At 31.7% G+C, this 22,443-nt stretch overlaps 12 protein-coding genes across 12 annotated transcripts; 7 read left to right on the forward strand and 5 right to left on the reverse strand.

The window, feature by feature from the left end:
* Positions 1–217: 217 nt before the first annotated feature.
* BX663DRAFT_516909 (tetrapyrrole methylase) lies at positions 218–2,032 on the reverse strand. Its single transcript, XM_051528654.1, has one exon. The coding sequence runs from the start codon at positions 1,955–1,957 to the stop codon at positions 308–310; it is 1,650 nt and encodes a 549-aa protein (XP_051380561.1). The 5' UTR covers positions 1,958–2,032; the 3' UTR covers positions 218–307.
* Positions 2,033–5,127: 3,095 nt separating this feature from the next.
* BX663DRAFT_439205 (UbiA prenyltransferase family-domain-containing protein) lies at positions 5,128–6,405 on the forward strand (the record flags this gene model as incomplete). Its single annotated transcript, XM_051523321.1, has 2 exons — positions 5,128–5,515; positions 5,600–6,405. The coding sequence occupies 2 exons, from the start codon at positions 5,128–5,130 to the stop codon at positions 6,403–6,405; spliced, it is 1,194 nt and encodes a 397-aa protein (XP_051380562.1).
* A 1,185-nt stretch (positions 6,406–7,590) lies between these two features.
* BX663DRAFT_438906 (chaperonin 10-like protein) lies at positions 7,591–8,948 on the forward strand (the record flags this gene model as incomplete). Its single annotated transcript, XM_051523302.1, has 2 exons — positions 7,591–7,762; positions 7,840–8,948. The coding sequence occupies 2 exons, from the start codon at positions 7,591–7,593 to the stop codon at positions 8,946–8,948; spliced, it is 1,281 nt and encodes a 426-aa protein (XP_051380563.1).
* A 178-nt stretch (positions 8,949–9,126) lies between these two features.
* BX663DRAFT_544745 (uncharacterized protein) lies at positions 9,127–10,234 on the reverse strand (the record flags this gene model as incomplete). The annotated part of the gene is made up of 2 exons (XM_051530901.1): positions 9,454–10,234; positions 9,127–9,144 (listed from the first exon to the last, which is right to left on the reverse strand). Exons 1-2 carry the CDS (start codon positions 9,814–9,816, stop codon positions 9,127–9,129), a joined length of 381 nt encoding a protein of 126 aa, XP_051380564.1. The 5' UTR covers positions 9,817–10,234.
* BX663DRAFT_562938 (uncharacterized protein) lies at positions 9,574–10,316 on the forward strand (the record flags this gene model as incomplete). Its single annotated transcript, XM_051531988.1, has 1 exon — positions 9,574–10,316. Exon 1 carries the CDS (start codon positions 9,954–9,956, stop codon positions 10,314–10,316), a length of 363 nt encoding a protein of 120 aa, XP_051380565.1. The 5' UTR covers positions 9,574–9,953.
* A 1,050-nt stretch (positions 10,317–11,366) lies between these two features.
* Positions 11,367–12,615, reverse strand: BX663DRAFT_516918 (uncharacterized protein). The gene has a single exon (XM_051528655.1). The coding sequence runs from the start codon at positions 12,596–12,598 to the stop codon at positions 11,426–11,428; it is 1,173 nt and encodes a 390-aa protein (XP_051380566.1). The 5' UTR covers positions 12,599–12,615; the 3' UTR covers positions 11,367–11,425.
* Positions 12,616–13,430, reverse strand: BX663DRAFT_516919 (ERV/ALR sulfhydryl oxidase domain-containing protein). The gene has a single exon (XM_051528656.1). It carries the CDS (start codon positions 13,335–13,337, stop codon positions 12,951–12,953), a length of 387 nt encoding a protein of 128 aa, XP_051380567.1. The 5' UTR covers positions 13,338–13,430; the 3' UTR covers positions 12,616–12,950.
* Positions 13,431–13,529: 99 nt separating this feature from the next.
* BX663DRAFT_562941 (uncharacterized protein) lies at positions 13,530–16,003 on the forward strand. The gene is made up of 3 exons (XM_051531989.1): positions 13,530–13,681; positions 13,745–13,793; positions 13,858–16,003. The coding sequence occupies exons 1-3, from the start codon at positions 13,639–13,641 to the stop codon at positions 15,929–15,931; spliced, it is 2,166 nt and encodes a 721-aa protein (XP_051380568.1). The 5' UTR covers positions 13,530–13,638; the 3' UTR covers positions 15,932–16,003.
* Positions 16,004–16,186: 183 nt separating this feature from the next.
* On the reverse strand, positions 16,187–17,891 carry BX663DRAFT_438980 (SBF-like CPA transporter family-domain-containing protein; the record flags this gene model as incomplete). The annotated part of the gene is made up of 4 exons (XM_051523305.1): positions 16,187–16,522; positions 16,666–17,165; positions 17,235–17,510; positions 17,615–17,891. 4 exons carry the CDS (start codon positions 17,889–17,891, stop codon positions 16,187–16,189), a joined length of 1,389 nt encoding a protein of 462 aa, XP_051380569.1.
* Positions 17,892–18,641: 750 nt separating this feature from the next.
* BX663DRAFT_516930 (cytochrome c oxidase, subunit VIb) lies at positions 18,642–19,454 on the forward strand. The gene is made up of 2 exons (XM_051528657.1): positions 18,642–19,149; positions 19,214–19,454. Exons 1-2 carry the CDS (start codon positions 18,964–18,966, stop codon positions 19,298–19,300), a joined length of 273 nt encoding a protein of 90 aa, XP_051380570.1. The 5' UTR covers positions 18,642–18,963; the 3' UTR covers positions 19,301–19,454.
* Positions 19,455–19,550: 96 nt separating this feature from the next.
* On the forward strand, positions 19,551–21,719 carry BX663DRAFT_544751 (uncharacterized protein). Its single transcript, XM_051530902.1, has 6 exons — positions 19,551–19,826; positions 20,378–20,556; positions 20,618–20,901; positions 20,958–21,159; positions 21,235–21,347; positions 21,421–21,719. The coding sequence occupies exons 1-6, from the start codon at positions 19,742–19,744 to the stop codon at positions 21,497–21,499; spliced, it is 942 nt and encodes a 313-aa protein (XP_051380571.1). The 5' UTR covers positions 19,551–19,741; the 3' UTR covers positions 21,500–21,719.
* Positions 21,670–22,360, forward strand: BX663DRAFT_532250 (uncharacterized protein; the record flags this gene model as incomplete). Its single annotated transcript, XM_051530439.1, has 3 exons — positions 21,670–21,913; positions 21,990–22,219; positions 22,334–22,360. 3 exons carry the CDS (start codon positions 21,670–21,672, stop codon positions 22,358–22,360), a joined length of 501 nt encoding a protein of 166 aa, XP_051380572.1.
* Positions 22,361–22,443: the final 83 nt, after the last annotated feature.

The following is a 22,443-nucleotide window of genomic DNA, read 5'->3' on the forward strand; positions in this document are numbered from 1 at the left end:
TTTTTTTCTTTTTTTAACCTTTTATTTATACAAACCAACAAACTTATCTACTTGAAAATCCTGTAGGTAGTTCATATATGTTTTATAGTATTATATATATATAAAGGCATATGTATACATGATAGTGGTAATCGAATCGAATTGTCGATAATTTATTTTATATTGGAAAACATAAAATTCTATCTACAAGACAGAGACTTTTCTTTTTATAATTATTATAATGATTGCTAATCTTCTAATAAATAACTATGTACACTTTATTATTATTATTATTTTGACTCGTATTGGTATGTATATATATATATGATTAATAAGCTTGTTCAGGATCATGCAAGGTCAATAAATTGATGTTTTGTATCGGTGATCTTTTGTCTTCTTCTACTACTTTCACAGGTTTAGAGGGATTCAATTTAGAAGGTAATAAACCAGATTCAGTCATTAAATGAGCCGCGATACCTTTATCACCTTTATTTTCATGTTTCAATACATTGACAGCGTAACCGACGATGAATAAACCAGGAGGTCGAGTTCCGACACTTTCTAAAAGATCCACGATCTCATTTAAGGGAGCCCAGATGACACGTTGATCACTACAACTCGCTCTTTCCACCACAGCCGATGGAAGGTCACGAGGATACCCTTGACTCTCCATCAAATCCCTTGTCAAGTCTCTTAAACGATGAATTGACATCAAGAATACATCTGTTCTGTGTCTGTCAAATGTCGGGAGTGGGGCCCTTGAGTTAGAGGCACCTGTACCGGTGGTGACTAAAAATTGAGATGAGACAGATCGATGTGTGAGGGGGATACCGACAGCCAAGGAAGCAGCAACGGTAGATGAGAGACCAGGTATGAGATGAGGGACAATATTGTATTTTTTGAAAAACAGGACCTCTTCACCTCCACGACCAAATAAGAAGGGATCCCCTTGTTTCAGACGTACCACCCGTTTCCCCTCCTGAACGGCCCTGAGAGCCAAAAGATTAAACTCATGTTGAGCAGCATCCGCGTTACCAGGAAATTTACGAGCGATCTTGACGGTAGTTGAAGTAGGGATCAAGTTCAAGATAGAAGCTGGAACGATTTTATCAGCCAATATAAGATCTGCCTCCTTGATGGCCTTGAGGGCTGCTAATGTCAACAGGTCAGGATCACCTGTACCTGCACCTACTAAACTAATTGAACCCATTCTATTACTACTATTATTTTTCGTCATCGTTGTTGTTGTTGTTGTTGTCTCTACAGATCCAAATTCAGTTTCATTACTAACACTTTCATAACCTTCATCATACATATCTAATAATTCATCCATATCATGATCAGAAAGTTTGGCTAAACGATCTATACTCCAATATTCACAGATCTGAGCAAGCCAAGACATACGACGTAAAGAGTTGAAGCTAGGATCTAATTGTCGAAGTCTTTTGCGAAGGATACCGACACGTTCGATGGCATCACCAAGATGAGGAGGTAAATGAGTCGTTAATTCACGACGAATACGAGTAGCTAATTTAGAGGCTTGTCCATTTGTCGAGACAGCTACTTGTAAGGCCCTGTCACGATAGGTAGATGTCATGAAAAAATCTGAATCCTCTGGATGATCAGCTACATTAATTGGAATCCGATGTCTTTTAAATTCACTCAAATCGATCTTATGATTATTAATACAAATAAAGGCTAAATCAAATGAAAGGGCAGTGGTATCAAGCAAAGAAGGTTGAAAATCACTTGAAAGCCACTTGATTTGTTGATGTTCTAAACGATACTTGAGCTCTGGACAAAGAGAGGTAGGATCTGCTACAAGATAGACAGTAGCATCTGCTTCAAGACATGAGAGAACTCGACTCGCTGTTATCACATCATCTCCAATAACTAGTATATTTTTTGAATTAGCTCGAAACGCCAACATAAGTGAAGCACCTTTTTCTGGTATAGGTACTCTAGGTTGAAAAGACATAATAATGTAAGTAGAATTATTTAATACAATAAGAATATGAAAAAAAAATAAAATAAATAAATAAATGAAAAAAAAATAGAAGACCTTATATTATGTTATTAAAAAAAAAAAAAAAAAAAAAAAAAAAAAAAAAAGAAACAATTAAACTCAGCATTGTTGGCCAAATCAAAGTTTTGGCAGATGATAAGAATCTATTGTAGTATCACACATTTGCATTTTCATTGGCTATTCAAATTTCTTCAATCTATGGTGTGCTCAAATCTTTATACATTCATACTTCTTCTTCTTTGTTCAATACATTATTGATTTTCCTTTTTTCCTTTTTTTTTTCACTTCTTCATGTGTATTAATTAATCAATAATAAATGGATATTTGTAATACAAATAATCTATGAACAGGGATTATTTGTTTGTTAAACATATTAGGAAGGTAGACAAAAGGTATCAGGAGAAACACAATAAAAAGAATAAAATAAGTTATTTTAAGCTATATTATTGGATCTGAGATTAAACATCAAATGTCGATAAAATACACAATTATTACTCATGTAAGAAATGACAGATAGATATAAACATTAAGTAACGAGTATATATACATATAAATAGAATGTCTTGTAACTACTAAATGATATATAAAAAAGAAGAAGAAAAAAACCTCCTCCTGCTCCCCCTCCCCTCTTTTCTTTTTTTTTTTTCTTTGGCAAATTTTTTTTCCCGAATTTTTTTATTGTATTCCGTATAAAACGAATCCAGGTTTCAATATACAACTGTTTCACATTAAGAATAGACATATTTTATCCGATTATAATGGCATGAATTTGATAAAATGATTATGAAAAAAAAAAGAGCATAATAAACTAAACTATTCAATTGATATATAACAAGAAGAATAATAGAAAAAGAATATTGATGTCAAAAGGTATGATTAAACAGCCAATCATAATTCAGATTTGATTAAAAAAAAAGATAATACCCTATTACCACTTGAAGAATGATAGGCTTCAATAAAAGTCACACCATTTATCACACAATAACATTTTCTTTTGAGGTTGAATGTGTTGTAGTAACATAAAATGAACCAGTATAGTTACATAAACTAAAACCTTAATATGATATACTACAATGCATTCACTTTTTAATATATTACGTAATGATAATATTAAGGGAAGGGGAGACAGCAATTTAAACCATGACTACTAGCCAATAGTAATCTGTTGAATGATGGAGATGACAGCTCATTCATATAAATAGAGAGAAAAAGAGTCACGTCATTAACAATCTTAATGGAATTCTTTCTTCAAGACGTAATAAAAGGGGATATATGATATTTAATAATTTGTTATTGTTTCTAATAATAGAGGTCTTAGAGGGTTGTCTAGACTTTTTTTTTTTAATGCTATATTTTAAATACAAGCAACTACTTCAAGTATTATTGAAAGAAGTATATAAAAGAGAAATAACTTTACTGTAACATTATGTCCCCAAAAGCTACTACTAAAAAAAAAAAAAAAAAAGAAAAAAGGACAGGTTTATTCGTCATAATAATAACATGAGGGCTATATCCTCTTATTATTATTATGCAGCTATCAATTTTGACGACTATTAATAGTATTCCAACCATTACTACTACTACTACTACTACTAATAGCAGTATTTGTCATGATATAATCATATAAAGTCATTTATTGCTTAACAATAAAAAAAATTTTTTTTTCTCCGTCTTTCATATATTCGCGTATTTTTTAATTTTTAATTTTTAATTTTTGTTTCGAGGATAATGACAATGTAGCTTGCCACAACATTAAACCGAGTTTTAGGTAACAGTAAATAATCAATAATAGGGCAAAATTACCAATCATTTATTTTCTTTATTAATAATTGAAATTTAGCATATCGAGGAATAAGTGATAGATAATTTATGAACACACACACACACATTATACAGAACTTATCATGAAGGAAGCAAAAGTTGTGGCTTATACTTTTAAGAATAATAATAATAATATTCAGACTTCAAGTTTGTATTCATTATAAATCATTTCTCAAAGATTAATAAAGAAAAAGTCATCATGATTATTATTATTATTTTAACAAGGCAGTAAGTTCATTCCAAAGAGAAAGGTGTAAAGTTTCAAAAGAATGTTATTTTAATAAATAAAACTTTACTTTGAAACCTTTTCCTTTAAATGAATTACTTTGTTGTTGTAAAAAAATTTTCTTTAAGGAAAAGAAAAAGATTTTTTTTTTAAAGAAAAGCTTCCCTTTTATATGTTGAATTTTTGCGGAAACAACAACAAAAAAAAAAATTTTTTTCCTCAAAAAAAAAAAAAAAAAAAAGCAGTACTGCTACTTATTTGTGCTGTTGTTGACTATAGTAAATAATATCTTTATTTTGTATTTGTTGGTTATCCGTATTTTACCTCTTCTTTTAGATAAAGAGTAGTACTATAGATAATGATTACTTACTTGTTCTGTTCAAATAAAGAAGGAATAATAAGTTATAGAAATTATTTGAAGTGAAAAAAAAAATGCTCATAAAATAATATTAACAGCGTTCAAGAAATTCATTCCATTTATCGTTTCAAAATGACGCGTGATAATCCATAACATGAAGGATAAATCATTTAATATTTCACCTTCATTTTAACAGATGTTCCTTGTATAGTAGACAGAATATAATATATTTATACATAAAAATAAAAAACTATCTCAGACCAATGGGCTCTGTCTACCAGCTAGTAGAGACTAATACTATGTAAATTATCAATAATAAAATTATAACAATTGGCTATATTAATCTTTTGTATAATAGTATGTTCCTTACAACAACAAGAGTGACTGTTAAAGCAAAAAAGACAGTGATTATCCAAGATGACTACCTACTATGCAAGAGGACAATTATTTGACTACTCCATCTAATAAGTCGTTTTCGAAACTCTCCTTACTTTTTTTTTTTTTTTTTTTTTTTTTTTTTTTTTTTTTTTTTTTTTTGCTCTTGGTTACGAAGCAGGATTTTATCATTAAACTAGCCTGATGTACATAAAAAAAAAAATAAAAAAATAAAATCCAAATTTTAATCCCAGCAGTTTATTTTATTATTTTCATTTCATTTTATTTTATTTTTATCTGTATTAGAGACAATCGCATTATAACCCACCTATTTTATTTATTATGTCGCCAACACAAATAACTTTTATATCTATTTTAAAAAGAGGAATAACTCCAAAGTCGTCTTTGAAACAAATTATTCAATCTCGTTCATTGACAACTACAATCTTCAATCGAGCCATCTCTTTTAAAAACCCTCAAATACTACACCAGAAACAACGTTTTATTTATCCAACAACAAAATTTATCTTTCAAAGAGTAGATAGTTTCCAACAAAAGCATTTAACTTCTACACTGACTTCTCCTCCACAAAAAGAGAATCAAGAAAAGAAGCAGGATCGAATTTTATATAATAATTGGCTTGACTATTTACCTGCTAAATTGGCACCTTATGCCTTCTTAACTCGTATTGATAAACCCATTGGTACTTGGTTATTATTTTGGCCATGTGGTAAAATAGAATTGTATATGTGTATGTATATGTTCGTGATATGTATTGACTTTTTTTTTCTTTTCTTTTCTTGCGTAAATTTAGCGTGGGGTATTTCTATGGCAGCTTATAAAACAGGGGCATCATTTATGGATACAGCTAACATGATTGCCTTATTTGGGGCGGGAGCCTTTATTATGAGAGGTGCTGGCTGTACAATAAATGACCTTTGGGATAGAGATATCGATAATAAAGTGGATCGTACTAAAATTCGTCCAATTACTTCAGGTGCAATTTCACCTTCAAAAGCTATTGGCTTCTTAGGACTTCAACTCACAGCAGGTCTCGCTATTCTCACTCAACTTAATACATATAGTATCTTATTGGGGGCTAGCTCTCTTTCTTTAGTTGTCATTTATCCTTTAATGAAACGTATCACATATTGGCCACAATCTGTATTGGGTCTTGCATTTAATTGGGGTAGTCTTTTGGGTTGGTCGGCTATGACAGGTAGTCTAGATTTATCTGTTGCGGGACCACTCTATGCAGGTGGTGTATGTTGGACTTTAGTCTATGATACCATCTATGCACATCAAGATAAGAAGGATGATGTGAAAGCAGGTGTACGTTCAACTGCATTAAGATTTGGAGATAAAACACCACAATGGTTGACAGGATTTTCGTCCGCCTTTGTTGGTTTAACTGCTCTTGCAGGCTATATGAATGGTCAAGGGCTACCATTTTATGCTATCAGTGTCTTGGGTACTGCATGTCATTTAGGCTGGATGTTAAAGACAATTGATTATCACAATCCAGCCAGTTGTTGGTCAAAATTTGTGAGTAACACTTGGACAGGGGCTATTGTATGGTCCGGTATTGCAATAGATACTGCTTGTGCATCTCTTTTATAGAAGATATATATGCATATATATATATTTTATCTGATATGAATATATCTCTTTAATAAGACATACGAATCTTATTTTACTTGGATGGATTAAAAGAAAAATATATGTATTTTGTATACCACTTTTATTTCCTTTCTTTTTCTATAATTAATATACAACACACTATTCTATTTAGAATCTTTCTACTATTTTATTATTTTCAATCATAAACAAATTCAGTGTCAATGTAGATAATATGAACACCAATAAAATTAATTGACGTGTGTTCCTGTTCTTGAACAGAAGACTGTATCACAGAAGCATCCTTTATTAAAATTAGCTTGACGGATAATTATTGCGCACATAAATTACTGTCAGTTTTTTTTTTATATATATACTTTGTAATAATGACAGCTTACAACATACTTGGGTCTATATATCTATTATCTTTTCTTTTTTTTTTTTTTCTAGTGTAGATAGTAATAATTCAAATATTGTATCAAATATGAGTAAATATTTCGTTTACATGTAAAGCTATTAACTGCTAGTTTGATCTCTACATCAGTTATAGTGTAAACATCAGCAGCAGTATATATCAAATGACTAAAGTGTTATAAATATTTTACTAACTATGATCATATCTCTCTCATATTATTCAAATTATAAACACGTCAAAAATAAATAGATTTAAGGTCAATACTACTATATCATTTAGATTACTAACCTTTCAAATTCAGACAATTCATATTATCAACGCTCTTTTTATTTATTTATTTTTTTTTTTTTTTAATATCTATAATGGTTGTAATAAATTATATAAGCATTCAAGTGGAAACAGTTAATAGCTTGCTTATTATTTTACTATTCTATTCCGATATAAGATATTTACATACATATTTTTATATAGTTCAATTTTCTTTATTTTCTGATTTATGCTTTTTTTTTCTTCTACTTGCAAATTTTGTCATAAAATCGTCATAACCTATAAATCAAACGTAACCTTTATGCAAATAGAATACTACTATGTAACAATACGCACATAGAGTTATTGCATAAGATAGTGAAAATTAAATAAAAAGTAAATGTCCTTTTTTTCTTCTTCTTTTTCATTTTCTTTTTCCTTTTTTTTTTTTTTTTTTTAATTTCAAATAATATTAATAATAATACAAAATGGCTACAAACGCTGCTGCAAACTTGGCACAAAAGACAATGGGAGAAGTCCCCGTATCACCTGCTAATTTAGACAAACAAAATGAATCAGAAACAACAGATATGCTTGCTTGTTGCTATATCGGTAAAGAAAAGCTTGAATTAAGAAAGGTTCCTAAGCCTGAAATAACAAATGATGAAGATGCTATTATTAGAATCACAGGAAGTACAAGTAAATATCTATATATGAAAATTATATAATAAATTTAACTATGTATTCATTATTAATATTTATTTATTCATTTATAGTTTGTGGCTCTGATTTACACTTGTATCATGGTGAGATGATGCAATTAAAAGAGGGAGATATTTTGGGTCATGAATGTATGGGTATTATCGAAAAAGTGGGTAGTAAAGTAACCAAGTTTAAACCTGGTGATCGTGTTGTGGCTGCGTTCAACATTGCCTGTGGCAAATGTAAATTCTGTAAAGAAAAATGGTTCACTGCCTGTGAGGCTGCTAATAACAGCTCAGTGATGGAGAAATTATATGGCCATCGTATTGCTGGTGTTATAGGCTATTCTCACTATTTAGGTGGATTCGCAGGTGTTCAAGCAGAGTATGGACGTATCCTTTATGCAGATACCAATTTGATCAAGGTTCCAGAGGGTGTACCCGATGAAAAGGCACTCTATCTGTCCGATATCGTACCTACCTCTTATCATAACGTGTGGTATACAGGTGTAAAAGAAAATGACGTGGTTGGTGTCTGGGGTTTAGGGCCTATTGGTCTTTGTGCTGTTCAATGGTTGCGTAATGTCTTTAAGGCCAAACGTATTATCGCCATCGATAACGTCCCCGCTCGTCTTCAGTTGGCTGCTAAACAATGGGGCGCTGAGGTGATTAACTTTGAGACAGACAAGGATGTTGTTGCAAAGATCTTTGAGTTAGTGCCCGAGGGTTTGGATTGCTCCTTGGATTGTGCTGGCTTCCGTTATGCTAAAGACTTACTTCACAAATTCGAACGTGTTGTAGGCCTTGAGACAGATACAAGTGAAGTGATTAATGAAATGATTCGTGCTACCAAGAAATTTGGTAGAATTGGTTTAATAGCTGACTATGCTGCTTATGCTAACCATGTCTTGGTGGGTGGTATCATGGAGAAAGGTATAAGCTTGATAGGTTGTGGACAAGCACCTATTCAACGACATTGGGATCGTTGTTTAGAACATATTATGAAGGGCGATTTTGATCCTACTATTCTCTTGACACATCGATTTCCTCTTGATCAAATTGTTGAAGCTTATCGTCGCTTTGATCAAAAGGATGCTGCTATCATAAAGACATTTATTGAAACAAAGTTTAGTGGACCTGTTTACCCTGGAACTCCTATGTTAACTAATGTTGATGATGCTTAAAACAAAAGAAATAATAATAATAATACTAAAAAAGATGGCTATTAACTTGTATTTATTAAATAAAATAAAACCATTTGTATATAGATAAAATATTTCTTCTTTATACAAGCTAACAAGTTTTTTATGTTATTTATATATTGATTTATGTATACATTTATTTATAATACGTCGAATAGTATCATTTTCTCAAAATATACTATCATATATTGTTTTTATTTTCCAAATAAAATAAAAATATATATCTTTGTCACCTCTTGTACAGATATTGGTGATCTGTAAATAATAACTATTTTTTTTTTTTTTGAACTTTTTTTATAATTCACCCCTAATAAGAAAATAATGACCGCTATGAGAGCATGCAATAACTATATTATATTGATTTGCCCTAATCAGTTTGTGGAAGCAATGAAATGATTAAATAAAATAAAAAATGTTGCTCAGAGTGTATGCATATTTAACTGTTTTTTTTTGAATCTTTTGCGTACCTACAAATAATATACCATACGATTTTATATGAAAATCGCTGGATAAGTGTACTAGTTGCTGCATTTATCCATTCATTTAATTCGGGTTTTTCGTAATGAATATGACTAAAAGTTTTTGAGTAAATGTTGAACCAGCTATTATTTCTTCTAACCCAACCAAATTCGTCTGCATCTTCTTTTTCTTCTTCAAATCTATCGCTCTCCGCTGCTGATCTAACGTCTTCCTCAGGTTCACTGTAATATGCTTCTCTTCCAAACAAATTAAAAGGCAGTTGCGACTTGGCTTGTTGCTGACGGGGTGAGGAGTACCAAGTCGGTTTCATCCATTCTGATCTTTCATGGCCTTCAATAAATGGTATTGCTCTATTGAACGTAATACCCATGGAGCTCCTTCTGTTTTCCAGTTGTCCAATGGCAGACTTTACGTCAATAGCACATTTTTCTAATTTTGGCTACCAAAAATTCCTCCACTCTCAGGGCTCTCTTTGACTCCCATTGGCAAGAACAGTTTGATCGTCAAATGCCAACTGCTTCAATTTCTGGTAAATTTGTCTTTCTCCATGCTTGTCATCCCTCTGTGTCACAACCGGGTCCTATCCTATACCTCTCCATGTCTCGTAATGCCCGTAGTCGACTGGTTCGCTGGCGTCTCGGTCGCTTTACGAACATGGATGAAGAGTGTCCTTGTTCTTCTGGTGCTAGACTCACCCGTGATCACTTCCTGGTTTGTCGTGCTGTTGATTCCTCCTTGGTCTCTCAGTTGCCTATCTCTCCTTCTGGTGTCAACCGGATTGATCATGCCCTTAACTGTCTACCTCTTATGGGCTTCTTTTGGCCCTCCTTCTTTCTGGTCGGCTTTACTTTCTCTGCTGTACGTGGTTGACACTCTTAGTCACCCATCATCCCATATTACTCCTGATCCCGATTCTGGTAATTCATGGTTATCTGTTTCTTGTTCTCGTTGCTGATGAAATGTTTCTTTTTGTTTAATCATTCTGTTAATAAAGTCCTCCTCTCGTTACCTGTCACTGTGCTTTCTGTATTCTTTCTTTGCCGACTTAATTAGCATTACTTTAGCTATCTTTTCTACAGCAATCATCTCAAGCGGTTTTAATTTTCTCCAACTGCTTTGATCGGTTAGTCTTGCACGAACCACATTAGGATTGGGTTATCTCAGTTAGAACACACTCCATTGGATCATACAATTTCGTACCCTTCTCGTCGTACAGGTTATTGCGCCCGTCTTCGTAATCAAAAAGATTTCTCCATGACTCAAACCAAAAACAGAAAAAAAAAATGTATTAAACAAAAAAGGAAGAGCTCAGAAAGAGGAAAACACTATGCCAATTTAAGCTAATCTGATGCGACAATACGCTTTTCCCTAAAACGACAATCAACAAACATAAAAAGGATAAATTGAAATTTCTTTTGTGACAATTGTTTCTCAACTGCCGACACATATTTTTTAATTGACAATCAATATCTTGTACTCGCTTGGGGCTTTTTTTTTTAAAAAGAAAAAAAAAATATAGTTAAAACATATCATTATAGGATATCTATGTTTACAATTATAAGTAGCAAGCATAATTTTTTTTTAAAAAAAAACTACTTATTATATACTTTTTAACTCTTTTTTATTTACCTCCTTTAACATATAATAGTCATATAATATATGTATATACATGCATGTATTTAATGGGACTCAATGGTGGTTTTGGATCTGGGCTTTATTTTATTTTTTTTTATAAAAAAAGATCTGATAAGCTAAATAATTTGGAGCTAAAACTAAAACAAAAAAAAAAATTAGAAAGGAGCTGTTACTCCGATCTGATTAATAAACTATCAAAAAGTTCATATTGAAAAGAAAAGGTATTTATTGAAGAAAAAAAAGAGTAGGAGAGGTCAAAAACGAAATAAGGAGAAGGATATATATATATATATGTATATATATTATCAGATAAGTAAAAGAATGCAATAAATAAATATGTATGTTCAAGTAGTAGTTGTAATAATATTACTATTAAATTTCCGAGATAAACTCATTTTCTTTTGTCTCCATTCTTCTTCTGAATCTTGAATACGACGTACAACATCTTCCTCTACTAATAGACTTCCATTACCAACAACAAATAATTTAGCAAAGGTATATTTCCAAAGTACACGAGCATCTACTCCAGCTCCCTCTAACATGTGTTGTAAACGAGATAATCGAGTATGACATTCATGTGTATGAGCATGAACATAATTAATAAGTGACTCTGGTAAGTTGTTTTCATTTTGTTCATGAGTAACAATATAATTCAAAATAGGCTCTGATAAGGGATCATATTTAAAACATCCTTCTTTAACTAATAATTGATCAAGTTGTTCAAATCTTTCTTTATAGATTCGACTACTTGGAATATTGGACTGTAGACCTGCCAGTACCCAATCCAATGTCACACGGACCCATTGAATCTCCATTCTAGGCGCAATAGGTATAATAGATGCTGATGGTCGATAGCTATAATAAGAAGTAGGTAATAATGGTGTGGATTCAGTAGACAGTTGCGGTACTAATAACGTATTATTATTGATAAAAGGCGATGTATTTTGATATGACAAAGATAAGATTAGATTTTCATCTCCTAAATAACGGTAGTCTGTTGTACTATTTGTATTCCAAGAAGGTAATTCATAAGTTCTTTCAATTGATGAATTATAATATAAATGATATAATATCATGGCTTGATCTTGTGGACTTAGCTTCTTAAATACCATCGATTCTTTTTTACTTGGCCTTTTGTTGAACCATCCAGAGAAATGAATTTTTAAAAGTCGATGGTAAGCACTGCATTGTTGAGAAGAAGTGTTAGCTAAGGAGAGACTAGAATGATTTTGAAGTGGTCTGAATTCAATTACACAATTCTTTTCATCATATTGACTAGGTAAAAGTTCTAACGATGTCTCCTTTCCTTTTCCTCCATCTAGTTTTATAATAATAGTTTGACCTGATGACTTGATCTCTTGAAATATATAATATTCACACATAACCTTTAATTTTCTACAAACACTACGAAAACGATATATTTCAGGATAAGTCATAAAATACATTATATTGTAAATGATTTCTGGTGCTAGTGTATTTAGTAACATTCTTTTTTTATCTTTATTAGTCGACATCATATATAATGTATTTTTTTGCAGGAAGAAATGTGAGAAAAATAAAATGAAAAATAAAAAGAATGAAAATGAAAATGAAATAAAATCGGAGTTTTAATTTGATATAATTTAAATTTTGTTCATTTATCACAACTACCATCAGCTGGACCTGTCAACCAACGTTCAAATACTTTACTACAATCAAACTTTTTCTTTCCTAGCTTTTCATTAACATGATTGTGTCTATTACATAACCATTGGCTTAGAGCTTCTTTACTTGTTACATCAATAGGATTAGCTGCCATATCCTTTTTAAAATCATTCTAATGTACGTCAAACAAATAAAGCCGTCAAGGATTATGCCATAATAACATGGTTATTTTTTCTTATTTCCAAGAATTACCTTACAGAACCAACATGGATAATGTTCCGAAAAAGATTCAAAAAATGTTTTCATACTTTCTTGTTGTTGACTACTTGGTTTTTCAGGATAATAAGCTGCCATTGTATGTAATAAAGTCCAAGTATGTCGACCTAATGTCTTTACATCTGCTGGACAATTCTCTCGTCTCCATTCTTCTTCTTCTTTGCTTAATATTCGTTTTGCTTCTTTCTTTGTTTCATTACTACTATTTTCTTCTTTCTTACTTTTACCTAATTTTGCCCATGTCTTGAAGTCGACACAAACACGGCAAGGCTTACCATCCTTCATTGGAATGGGATTACCTGTCTCAGGATCAATATAAACTTTTTCTTCAACCATTACAAGATGCTTAATTTAAGCAAAAAATAAAATAAAATAAAAATTAAATAGGAAAAGGGGGATAACCCCAGCTGTCTTTTTCTCCCCTTTTTTTTATTTAGTGTTAGTAAGAAAAGTTTTTTTTTTTTTTTTTTTTTTTTTTTTTTTTTTTTTTTTTTTGAGTCAAATGAGTCCGTATATATCATTTGTCGCCGCTGTTGTTTCATAATACAACTAAATCCGTTTGACTTATTGTTTTTTTTTGTTTTTTTTTATTTCATTTTAATTTTTTTACCCCTCTTTATTGTAATTATTATTAATCATGTCAAATCCAACATTACCAAAGAAGAAAACACCCTGTGAAGGTAATGAAAGCACTCAAACATTAAACTGAATTAAAAATTAAAGTTATTTTTTTTTCTACATAGAATGTCGAGACCAAAAAAGAAAGTGTAATGGTCAAAAACCTTGCGAAAGGTAAATATACATGTATATACATATATACTATTCATTACTAAACATTTTTTTTTTTGATCTATAGATGTTATAAATTCAATCTAGATTGTATTTATACCTTAAATCGATCTCCTCGCGATGAGGAGTATATTGAATTAGCAAAACGTGCAGCTTTAATATCACAAATAGAATCCATGACACATCAAATAAAAGAAATGGAGACATTAATGAGCGATTTGAAAACACAACAACAAAATAGAACATCATCATTATCGATATCAGATATCCCCTCGATGACAGATGATAATAGTGATAAAAGTTTATCTAGTTTTGAGGATATAAATTCAGTAACATGTTCTGCCCTACCTTCCATCCCTTCGTACACTCTAGTAGTACCACCACCACCTAATAAACGTATTAAACTATTTGAAAAACCTCAACAAAATATACAAGCCTTTCTTACATCTAAATCTACTAAACCATGGAAATTAACCTTACAGCAAGGAGAGTTTATTATTGAAACTAATATTCGAACACATACAGAGCTTCTCGATCATATACATCGTATGATGGGGTCCGTTGAGCTCTTAACCGATATTCCACCTCTTTTATCCATGATACAACAGCCTACTAATTCTCTTTTAGGTATGCTTAATTCACTTATTCGGAAGCGATACGGTAGAACACATTGCAAAAATGTCGCTAAATCAATACGTATCTTCGTTACACCCACTTCACAAGAACACATATTAACGATCGCAAAGTCACCAGACTCCATTCAAATCACGACACTTAAACTACTTGCAGCCTACTTGCAATGCCAACATTTACAGCAATTAGCGATTCACGTCAATACCTTTCAACAGTTTCTTGGTCGTCCTCAAGAATCATCCGCTGTCATGGCACTTTGTGCTGCTATCTGTACCATGAGATGTCAGCATATCAATGCCGTCTTATCCTCTGCTACACTTGTTGAATATGGACAATTTTATTTTGAAAGAGCTCGTCAGCTAGTCAGTGAAGAGTTTGATACATTCGATTTAGAGACATTAACAGCCTACACATTCATGACAGTCTATGCCCTGGCTGTTTCACGACATCAAGAGGCTATACTTTACTCCGATTTAGCAGAACGTATCGCAATCGATTTACCTGACAGTAGTACACATGCTCGACGTTTACGAAACCATTTACATCGTGTCTTGACCTATGAACGCATCTCTCGACCCATGACTACAAACGATAGCGATTTACCTTATTGTACCTTGGTTCATTTAGATGAAGGTAAATGGGAGACGGCACCTAATGATAGTCCACTGGAGAAACGATTTGCCATGATGCATAATTATATTTTAAAGTTACAGAGATCAGGACATGAGGCAAGTCGGGCAGCACAATCATGTGATTTACAGCATCTAGTAGGGTTAATAGGACATCAAGTAGAGATGGCGATTCGGCATTGGTACCAGCAATTACCGCCCCACTTTCGATTATCAATACCCCTCTTTGATGCGAACCTCCCTTGCAAATCATTCTTTGAGATAGTGCAAAGAGAATGTCAGGTAGATGCGATACCTGTATTGATGACACTAGCGCTCTATGAGGAATGGCTTGTGCTAGGTCAAAGCTATCTACCAAGAGATATACCAGAAGATAATGGCTGTACGCCCAGTCATTCTACTAAGAAAAGATGGGAGGTTCGTGCTGAAAGACTGATAGAACTTCGTAATCAAATTGATTTTGAAGGGTCTGATGAAGATTATTTAGTAGCTGTGAATCAACTCATGGCGCCCATTGAAACTCGAGTCAATACAGATATCGTTCTCAAGTCCTTACATGCTGCCTTTAACACGGTAAGACTCGTAAATTATCTAAGAGGTAGAAGACAGGATTGTTATTTTGATATGAGAGTGTTGGTGAACGTATGGCAACTGTTGGTGAGGGTTTCAAGATTAGAGAGGGTACTACTAGATACAAAGATAACTGAGTTGATGCCTCGTATACGACGTACGATGGCTCAATGTATGCGTATCGCTCGAGAGGAATTAAAGATGCAACCATGTCAAGGAACAATAGGGAATTATGTAGCTGAGATGGAGAGAGAATTAGAAGAAGGTGTACAAGATGATTGCAATTGTGTTGCTTGTCCAAATGCTTAGATACTATTTATTTTTTATTTTTTTTGTATTATATAAATATGTGTATATTATTTAATAAAATTTCAATTGTTGTTGTTGTACAATTTAATTTATTTGCTTATAAATATGAATAAATATTTTTTTTTTTTTTTTTTTTTTTTTTTTTTTTTTTTTGTACAGTGTTAAATAGATAATAAATAATAATAAAAAAAAACGTGATATATAAATAAATAAATAAATAAATATATCAAAATAAATATAAGAGGGAATTCTAAGTTATTTCTCAAGATGGGACTGTGATAAAGGTGAAGGTGAAAAGGAACTTGAATGCATGTTTAATTGAGCACGTGTGACTTCACTGTCATTTATAATCACATTTTCTTCATCACTTGCGAGTCGCTCTTCTTCTTCTTCTTCTTTTTCTTGATCCTTTTGACCTGCCTTCACCCATTTCTTTAATAGTTCCACTTCAATATTACCAAATATTAATTGTTCAACATGGTATAAAAGTAATGGTGTAGACAAGACACCTACAGTACCAGGATCACCATTTTGATAAAGGACATTAATTAAAGGGACTCCCATAGCCACTGTTTTTGTAGCACCACAAAACTATTTGAGAGAAAGAAAGAATACATTTATTTATATATTTATACATCTGTAAGTGACTCTTCTCTATTCTAACTTTTATTCTCTCTCTCTCTCTCTCTCTCCTCCCTTTCTTCTTCCTTTTCTCTACTCTATTATTTATTTACCATGACAGCTACAGTATCTTCACGTGAATACCTCCACTTTTTCACAATCGTAGGTACCGAGAACCAAGCTGGTAAGGGTAATCGAGCCAAGAATAAGGATAATAAAGAAAAAATGATATAAAGACCAGCATTGATGATGGCTACGGCAATAATATCTTTAGGCGTGACAGCAGAGAAGGAACCGGAATAGACTGCATCACTAAAGACAGACCAGACCATGGTTAATAACATCAAGCTACTCACGTCTGAGAGACGACATTTCACCTTGAATTTAGCGACTGCATCTGTCCAAAACCATTGAATCATTTGCCCTACAATAAGTGGAGCAAGTACAGTTAAACCTAATTGTTTCAAGACTTGAACAAAATCAACCTGACCACCTACTTGTGCTGCACTTTCATCTTCAGGTGTAGCTTGTAAGAGAGGGCCTTGAAAGACAGACACCAATGCAGGTGATACAAAAATACCAAGTACATTACCAAGAGCCGCATTCATTAATGCTATAAAAAAAAAAGTAAATAAATAAATAAATATATGTGTATATGTATAATGAATATTATTTAACTTACCGGATGCTTCATTTCCACACGCATTTTTAGTCATGACAACATTGGACGAGACAGTTGTAGGTGTACTTGCTGCGATCACGATGCCTACAAGCAATAAAGAACTAATGTTCATATGTAATTTAAAGAAGAGTAAAACGAGGCCAAAGACAGTAAATGGAATGATAATTAAATTAATTATTTGAATCAATAAATGAAGTCGAATACGTAAAATTGTTTCTGCTAATATTTTTGTACGTAATGATAAACCAGAGATTAAAAAGATAACGATAACAGCACCTATATATAAAATAGACATGGATATAAATATATTTATTTATAAATTTTTTACTTGTTTAATGACCAAAAAAAAAAAAAAAAAAAAGGCTCTATCCTTATTTTACCCCATTTGATTGTCCACTCTGCTCGAATATAGCCACCTTTTCTAGCAACATTTGGGAAAAAGACAGCTAATAGAATTGCAATCATTAGACCTAATAAAAACCAGTATTTGACAAATAAAGACCAAGCTGACATTTTAATTTTGATGAGCCACTTTCGCTTAGGCCTCTCTGCAATAGTATCTGTATAAACTGAAGTTGAATCCTCTTTCCGTGTTGCATTGGGTACTGTATTCATGCTAGTAGATGATGTATTTGTCTTTAGTCTGGATTCATTCATAACCAATTTAAATAATCCAAAAAAAAGTGAAAAAGAAGTAGAATGAAATTTTTTTGAAAACCAAGATTTTATAGTCATTGTTTTAAAGCAAAAAAAAAAAAAAAAAAAAAAAAGGATATAGTTCTGCTGTTGTTATTATTTTTAATAAGATGATGCACGCTATCTTATTTCTTTTTGGGGGGAAAGAGGGGGAGGTAGTAGGGGAAAAAAAAAGTGTAAAGATAAAGGAAGGGAGAGAGAGAGAGTGAGAGAGAGTGAGTGAGAGAGAGTGAGAGAGTAAAAGAGATTTACAAAGAAAGTTTTAAGGGGAAGAAGAATAAAATAGAAAAAAAAAAGTTAAAGAAATTATTTATAAAGCTACAACAATACAATATCTATTTTTATATGATAATGGAATCAACTATTTAATAAAATATAATTAAAGATGTCATTAATTTTACACTAAAGTTGTCTCAAGATAGTATCACATTTAGCCACATGATTTATTGCAGAAAGTTTCAAATAAATTTTTCTTTCTTTCTTTCTTTTTCTCCTTTTCGAGCCCTTATTTAATGTAACTTCTTCCTTCGTTCCCCCCTTTCTTCGATTGATTCTATAAATTTGTAGATCATATCAATGCAGAATATGACAACGCAATGTTCTATCATCAGAGAATACATAATTATACTACAGAAACAATAATAATGTCACATACAATAAGAAACAAGATGAAGTAAAAAAAAGAAAAAGCTGGAAAAAGGAGGCGATTATATTTACACCATATTTTCGAATAATATATAAATGAACAACAAAAAAAAAAGAAAAAAAAAAGAAAAGGAAACATAAAGCCTCTAGTAGAAAAGAGCTTCCTTTTTATACGTAAATACAAGTTCGTATATTATGAGGAGAAAATCATGCTAATCAAAGGAGAAGAAATCAATTATAAGGGGGAAGAGTGTTTGAAATTCTTAGTTTATATAACTGTTCTTCTCATTGGTCCCTTTTTTTTTCCTTCTCCACCCACGCTTAATAATAATAATAAAAAAGAGAAAGCCGAACTTTCAATGTTTATATTCTATTTTGTATTCATATTATGACAGACCATAAGCCACCTACTCGTGCAGAAAGAAAACATTGTTGGTTTTTGCGTGACCAATACTTTAAATGTCTTGATCAACTGAACATTATGGATCCTAGTATAGTGGATAAAGAACCTTCAAAGGCAAGCTCGTGCCTAGAATTAAAAAAGAATTATGAAGAAGGTTGCATGGCAAGTTGGGTAAGTTAACTAATTAAAAACTTTACTTGTATATACTCATTTTTACTGTATATATTTTTTGTAGGTCGAGTATTTTAATAAACGTCGTGTGCTGGATTTACGGCAGAAACAGTATTTAGCCATGTCAGAACAACAATCTCCTCAAAAATAATTCTTATGTGTACAAGTAACATTGTGTTAACATTAGGTTCATTACTGTATTATTTTCGAATAAATGAAACGTCTTTATTTTAATTACTATGATAACCATACAATATAACTTGAAAAACTACATGTCCACATAAATAAACTAAACTAAACTAAACCATAAAAAAAAATAACAATCGAGGACTAAAGAAAGATAAAGGATAGAGCATAATATACAAACTAGGTTGTGTAAAACTATAAACAGCCTATTTTCATACTAATACATGCTGACCTTATTTATTTATTTATTTTTTGTAAACCATACTACTCTTATTGTATTCATTAGCATCATCATCCAAGCTTAATAATCATAAATGAATTTAAGGCCAGTTTTAGTGGTCATAAAGAGAAGAAATCCTTCGAGGCTACTTATCCAAAACTCATAGTTGCTAATCCAACTTTTGATATGAATACCAGTTACATTATCTGTGTTTTGCCTGACTACGATAGACCTATTATAACAAAAATAAATCTATCATTACTGCCAAGAAGTATGCTAACTATATCTACCACAGCTTTTTAACTGGGGGAAAAGAAAAAAAAACCTTCCCGAGCAGATTAAGAACGTTCCTCTTTTAGTCCCTTTACTTATTATTGAAACTGCTTACTTACAGGATTACACAACTAAGCCAAATATATTCAAAGAAAAAAAAGGGATCTTATATTTATTTTCTTATTAAAAAATAGTTTATTCAAATTTACTGAGAAATTTAATTACCTCCGCTTCCGGTAGCAAAAAGTAGCTCAAGAAGAACGTTCCTCTCCCGTCTCAAAAAAAAAAAAAAAAAAAAAAACTCTTCTTGTTTATATTGTGACCGTTAGGCCATATTACATATTTTATAGGAAAATCAAAAATTGGGGGAGGGGGGGGAGGGAAGAGGAGAGAGCTGAGAGAAAGAGAAGGCGGACGTATATGTCTTTCTTTTTCTTTTCTTTTTCTTTTCTTTTTTTCTTATATTAAGCTATGATAGAGAATACTCCCTCACAGGAAACTTTTGATGAATTACTTGAAAGACATCAACTTGAAAAAAGAAACTAACAGAAAAAATCATCGCGTTAAGAAAAAGTGTGCCCAAATCAGATAAACGAAAGAAGCGAGAAGTAGCTTCTCGTATTGCTGATCTAGAATATGAACTAAATAAAAAACATGAAGAAGAGGTGAAAGTGTTTAAAGCTAAGGAAGCTGGTCTAGATCCCACTGAAATACAACAATCAGATGAAGTAAGATAATAATATACAACATTGGAGATCAGAATATTAATGTGTGTGTTTTTTTTAATAGTTGGATGATGGGATTTCATTAGATCGACTTGATGAGTTATCATTACAAGAAAAAAAGGAATCAATACCGGTAGTATCAGCGCAGCCAACCCAGAAGGTGAAAAAGGTGAATAAGGCTAGATTGAGAATTGAAAAGCGTAATGCAGAAATGGAACGTTTACGACTAGAGGCAGAGGCAGAAGCTATGAATCAAGTAGATATGGCTACTGTTGAAACAAAGGCTATTCAAGAACGTATTCTTCCTTTAAATTTATCTATAAAACCCATTTCTGCAGATGGTCATTGGTAACTAACTCGTTAAAAATTGAAGTTTTAAAGATATTTATATCATTATGCTTTAGTCTTTATAATGCTTTTGCAGATCAATTGAAAATGAGATATAATCAAAATGTAGATTATAAGGAACTAAGACGATCAGCAGCAGAATATATGCGACATCATCAAGATGATTTTGTACCCTTTTTATATCTTGAAGATGGAACAGATTTTAATAAATATTGTGATGATATTGAAAATACAGCTTGCTGGGGAGGTCAATTAGAGGTGATAAATACAACTTAAAGAAACTCTTTTTTCCTTCTCCCTTTTCCCCTTTCTTAATTAACATTGATTACATAGATTCTGGCATTAGCCAAATCAAAATCGGTACCTGTTGATATTATACAATATGATGGACCTATTATTAAAATATGCGAAGATGAATACCCTGAGAAACCACCTATCAAATTAGCGTAAGTATTTAATTTAAATTAAAAAAAATAAAATAAAATAAAAGTAAAATTCATTATCTTTTTTTTTTTTTAGTTATCATAAACACCTTTATTCATTGGGTGCACATTATAATTCCCTTGCTGACAAATCAACAATAACTGCTCAAGATTAAGATTATAAATAAATAATTTTAATCCAATGAATTTTGCGTAATTTATTAACCAGCAGCAATCATGATGATCATATTCACCTTTTTTTTTTTTCCTTTTTAAAGAAGGCAATCTTCTTCTCCTTTACTACCTTTTTTTTTATTTTTCATTTTTTTTTTTTTCATTAATAAAGATGACAACAAAGACTGAAATTGCTACGTTTGCTGCAGGATGCTTTTGGGGAGTTGAACATATTTATAATGAACATTTTAAAGATATTATTACGCGGGTAGGATATATGGGTGGAAATATTGAGAATCCTAGTTACAAACAAATCAAGACAGGTACGACCGACCATGCTGAAGTGTGCCAAATTAGCTTTGATCCTAGCAAAGTTTCTTTTGAAACATTAACAGAATTCTTTTATAAAATGCATGGTAGAGTTAGTGTAGATCATATAACCTTCCCCCCTATAATAATAGATTTTTTTTTAAATGTGTATATATAAAATAGATCCTACTACCATAAATGCACAAGGCCCTGATATGGGTACTCAATATCGTTCAGTTATCTTTTATCATTCACCTGAACAAAAAGTAATTGCAGAAAAGGTAACAAAAGAAGTTCAAGAAAAGCATTATCCTGACGCCAAGATTGTAACTGAAATTGAGCCTGCTACTCGATTTTACGATGCTGAAGAATATCATCAACTTTATTTGGAAAAGAATCCTGAAGGATATGCTGTAAGTATCATTCTTTAATTCCTTCCTCTTCCTCTTCCTTTTTTTTTTCCACTACTACTGCTATTATTACTTGGACTGTGACGATTAATTACAATCCTTTTTAAATAATAATAGTGTCCAACCCATTATCTTCGCTGGTAAAATTGAAAAAAAAAAGTATTTAATATTATTATTATTATTATAATAGACTCAGACAAGAATATATTATTCCGTCATTCTCCTAA

This window comes from Cokeromyces recurvatus, assembly GCF_025118155.1.
Source record: "Cokeromyces recurvatus strain NRRL 2243 chromosome Unknown BX663scaffold_22, whole genome shotgun sequence".
In the NCBI taxonomy this organism is placed as follows: domain Eukaryota; kingdom Fungi; phylum Mucoromycota; class Mucoromycetes; order Mucorales; family Mucoraceae; genus Cokeromyces; species Cokeromyces recurvatus.

Excerpts from the sequence above, each read along its gene's own strand:
- BX663DRAFT_544751 (XM_051530902.1), top strand. The coding sequence starts at position 19,742 with ATGAATACCAGTTACATTATCTGTGTTTTGCCTGACTACGATAGACCT. Across the intron at positions 20,557-20,617 it reads AAATACAACAATCAGATGAA|TTGGATGATGGGATTTCATT; the intron begins GTAAGATAATAA and ends TTTTTTTAATAG. Across the intron at positions 21,348-21,420 it reads AAACCACCTATCAAATTAGC|TTATCATAAACACCTTTATT; the intron begins GTAAGTATTTAA and ends TTTTTTTTTTAG.
- BX663DRAFT_516918 (XM_051528655.1), bottom strand. The coding sequence starts at position 12,598 with ATGATGTCGACTAATAAAGATAAAAAAAGAATGTTACTAAATACACTA.
- BX663DRAFT_516919 (XM_051528656.1), bottom strand. The coding sequence starts at position 13,337 with ATGGTTGAAGAAAAAGTTTATATTGATCCTGAGACAGGTAATCCCATT.
- BX663DRAFT_516930 (XM_051528657.1), top strand. The coding sequence starts at position 18,964 with ATGACAGACCATAAGCCACCTACTCGTGCAGAAAGAAAACATTGTTGG. Across the intron at positions 19,150-19,213 it reads AAGGTTGCATGGCAAGTTGG|GTCGAGTATTTTAATAAACG; the intron begins GTAAGTTAACTA and ends TATTTTTTGTAG.
- BX663DRAFT_516909 (XM_051528654.1), bottom strand. The coding sequence starts at position 1,957 with ATGTCTTTTCAACCTAGAGTACCTATACCAGAAAAAGGTGCTTCACTT.
- BX663DRAFT_562941 (XM_051531989.1), top strand. The coding sequence starts at position 13,639 with ATGTCAAATCCAACATTACCAAAGAAGAAAACACCCTGTGAAG. Across the intron at positions 13,682-13,744 it reads GAAGAAAACACCCTGTGAAG|AATGTCGAGACCAAAAAAGA; the intron begins GTAATGAAAGCA and ends TTTTCTACATAG. Across the intron at positions 13,794-13,857 it reads GGTCAAAAACCTTGCGAAAG|ATGTTATAAATTCAATCTAG; the intron begins GTAAATATACAT and ends TTTGATCTATAG.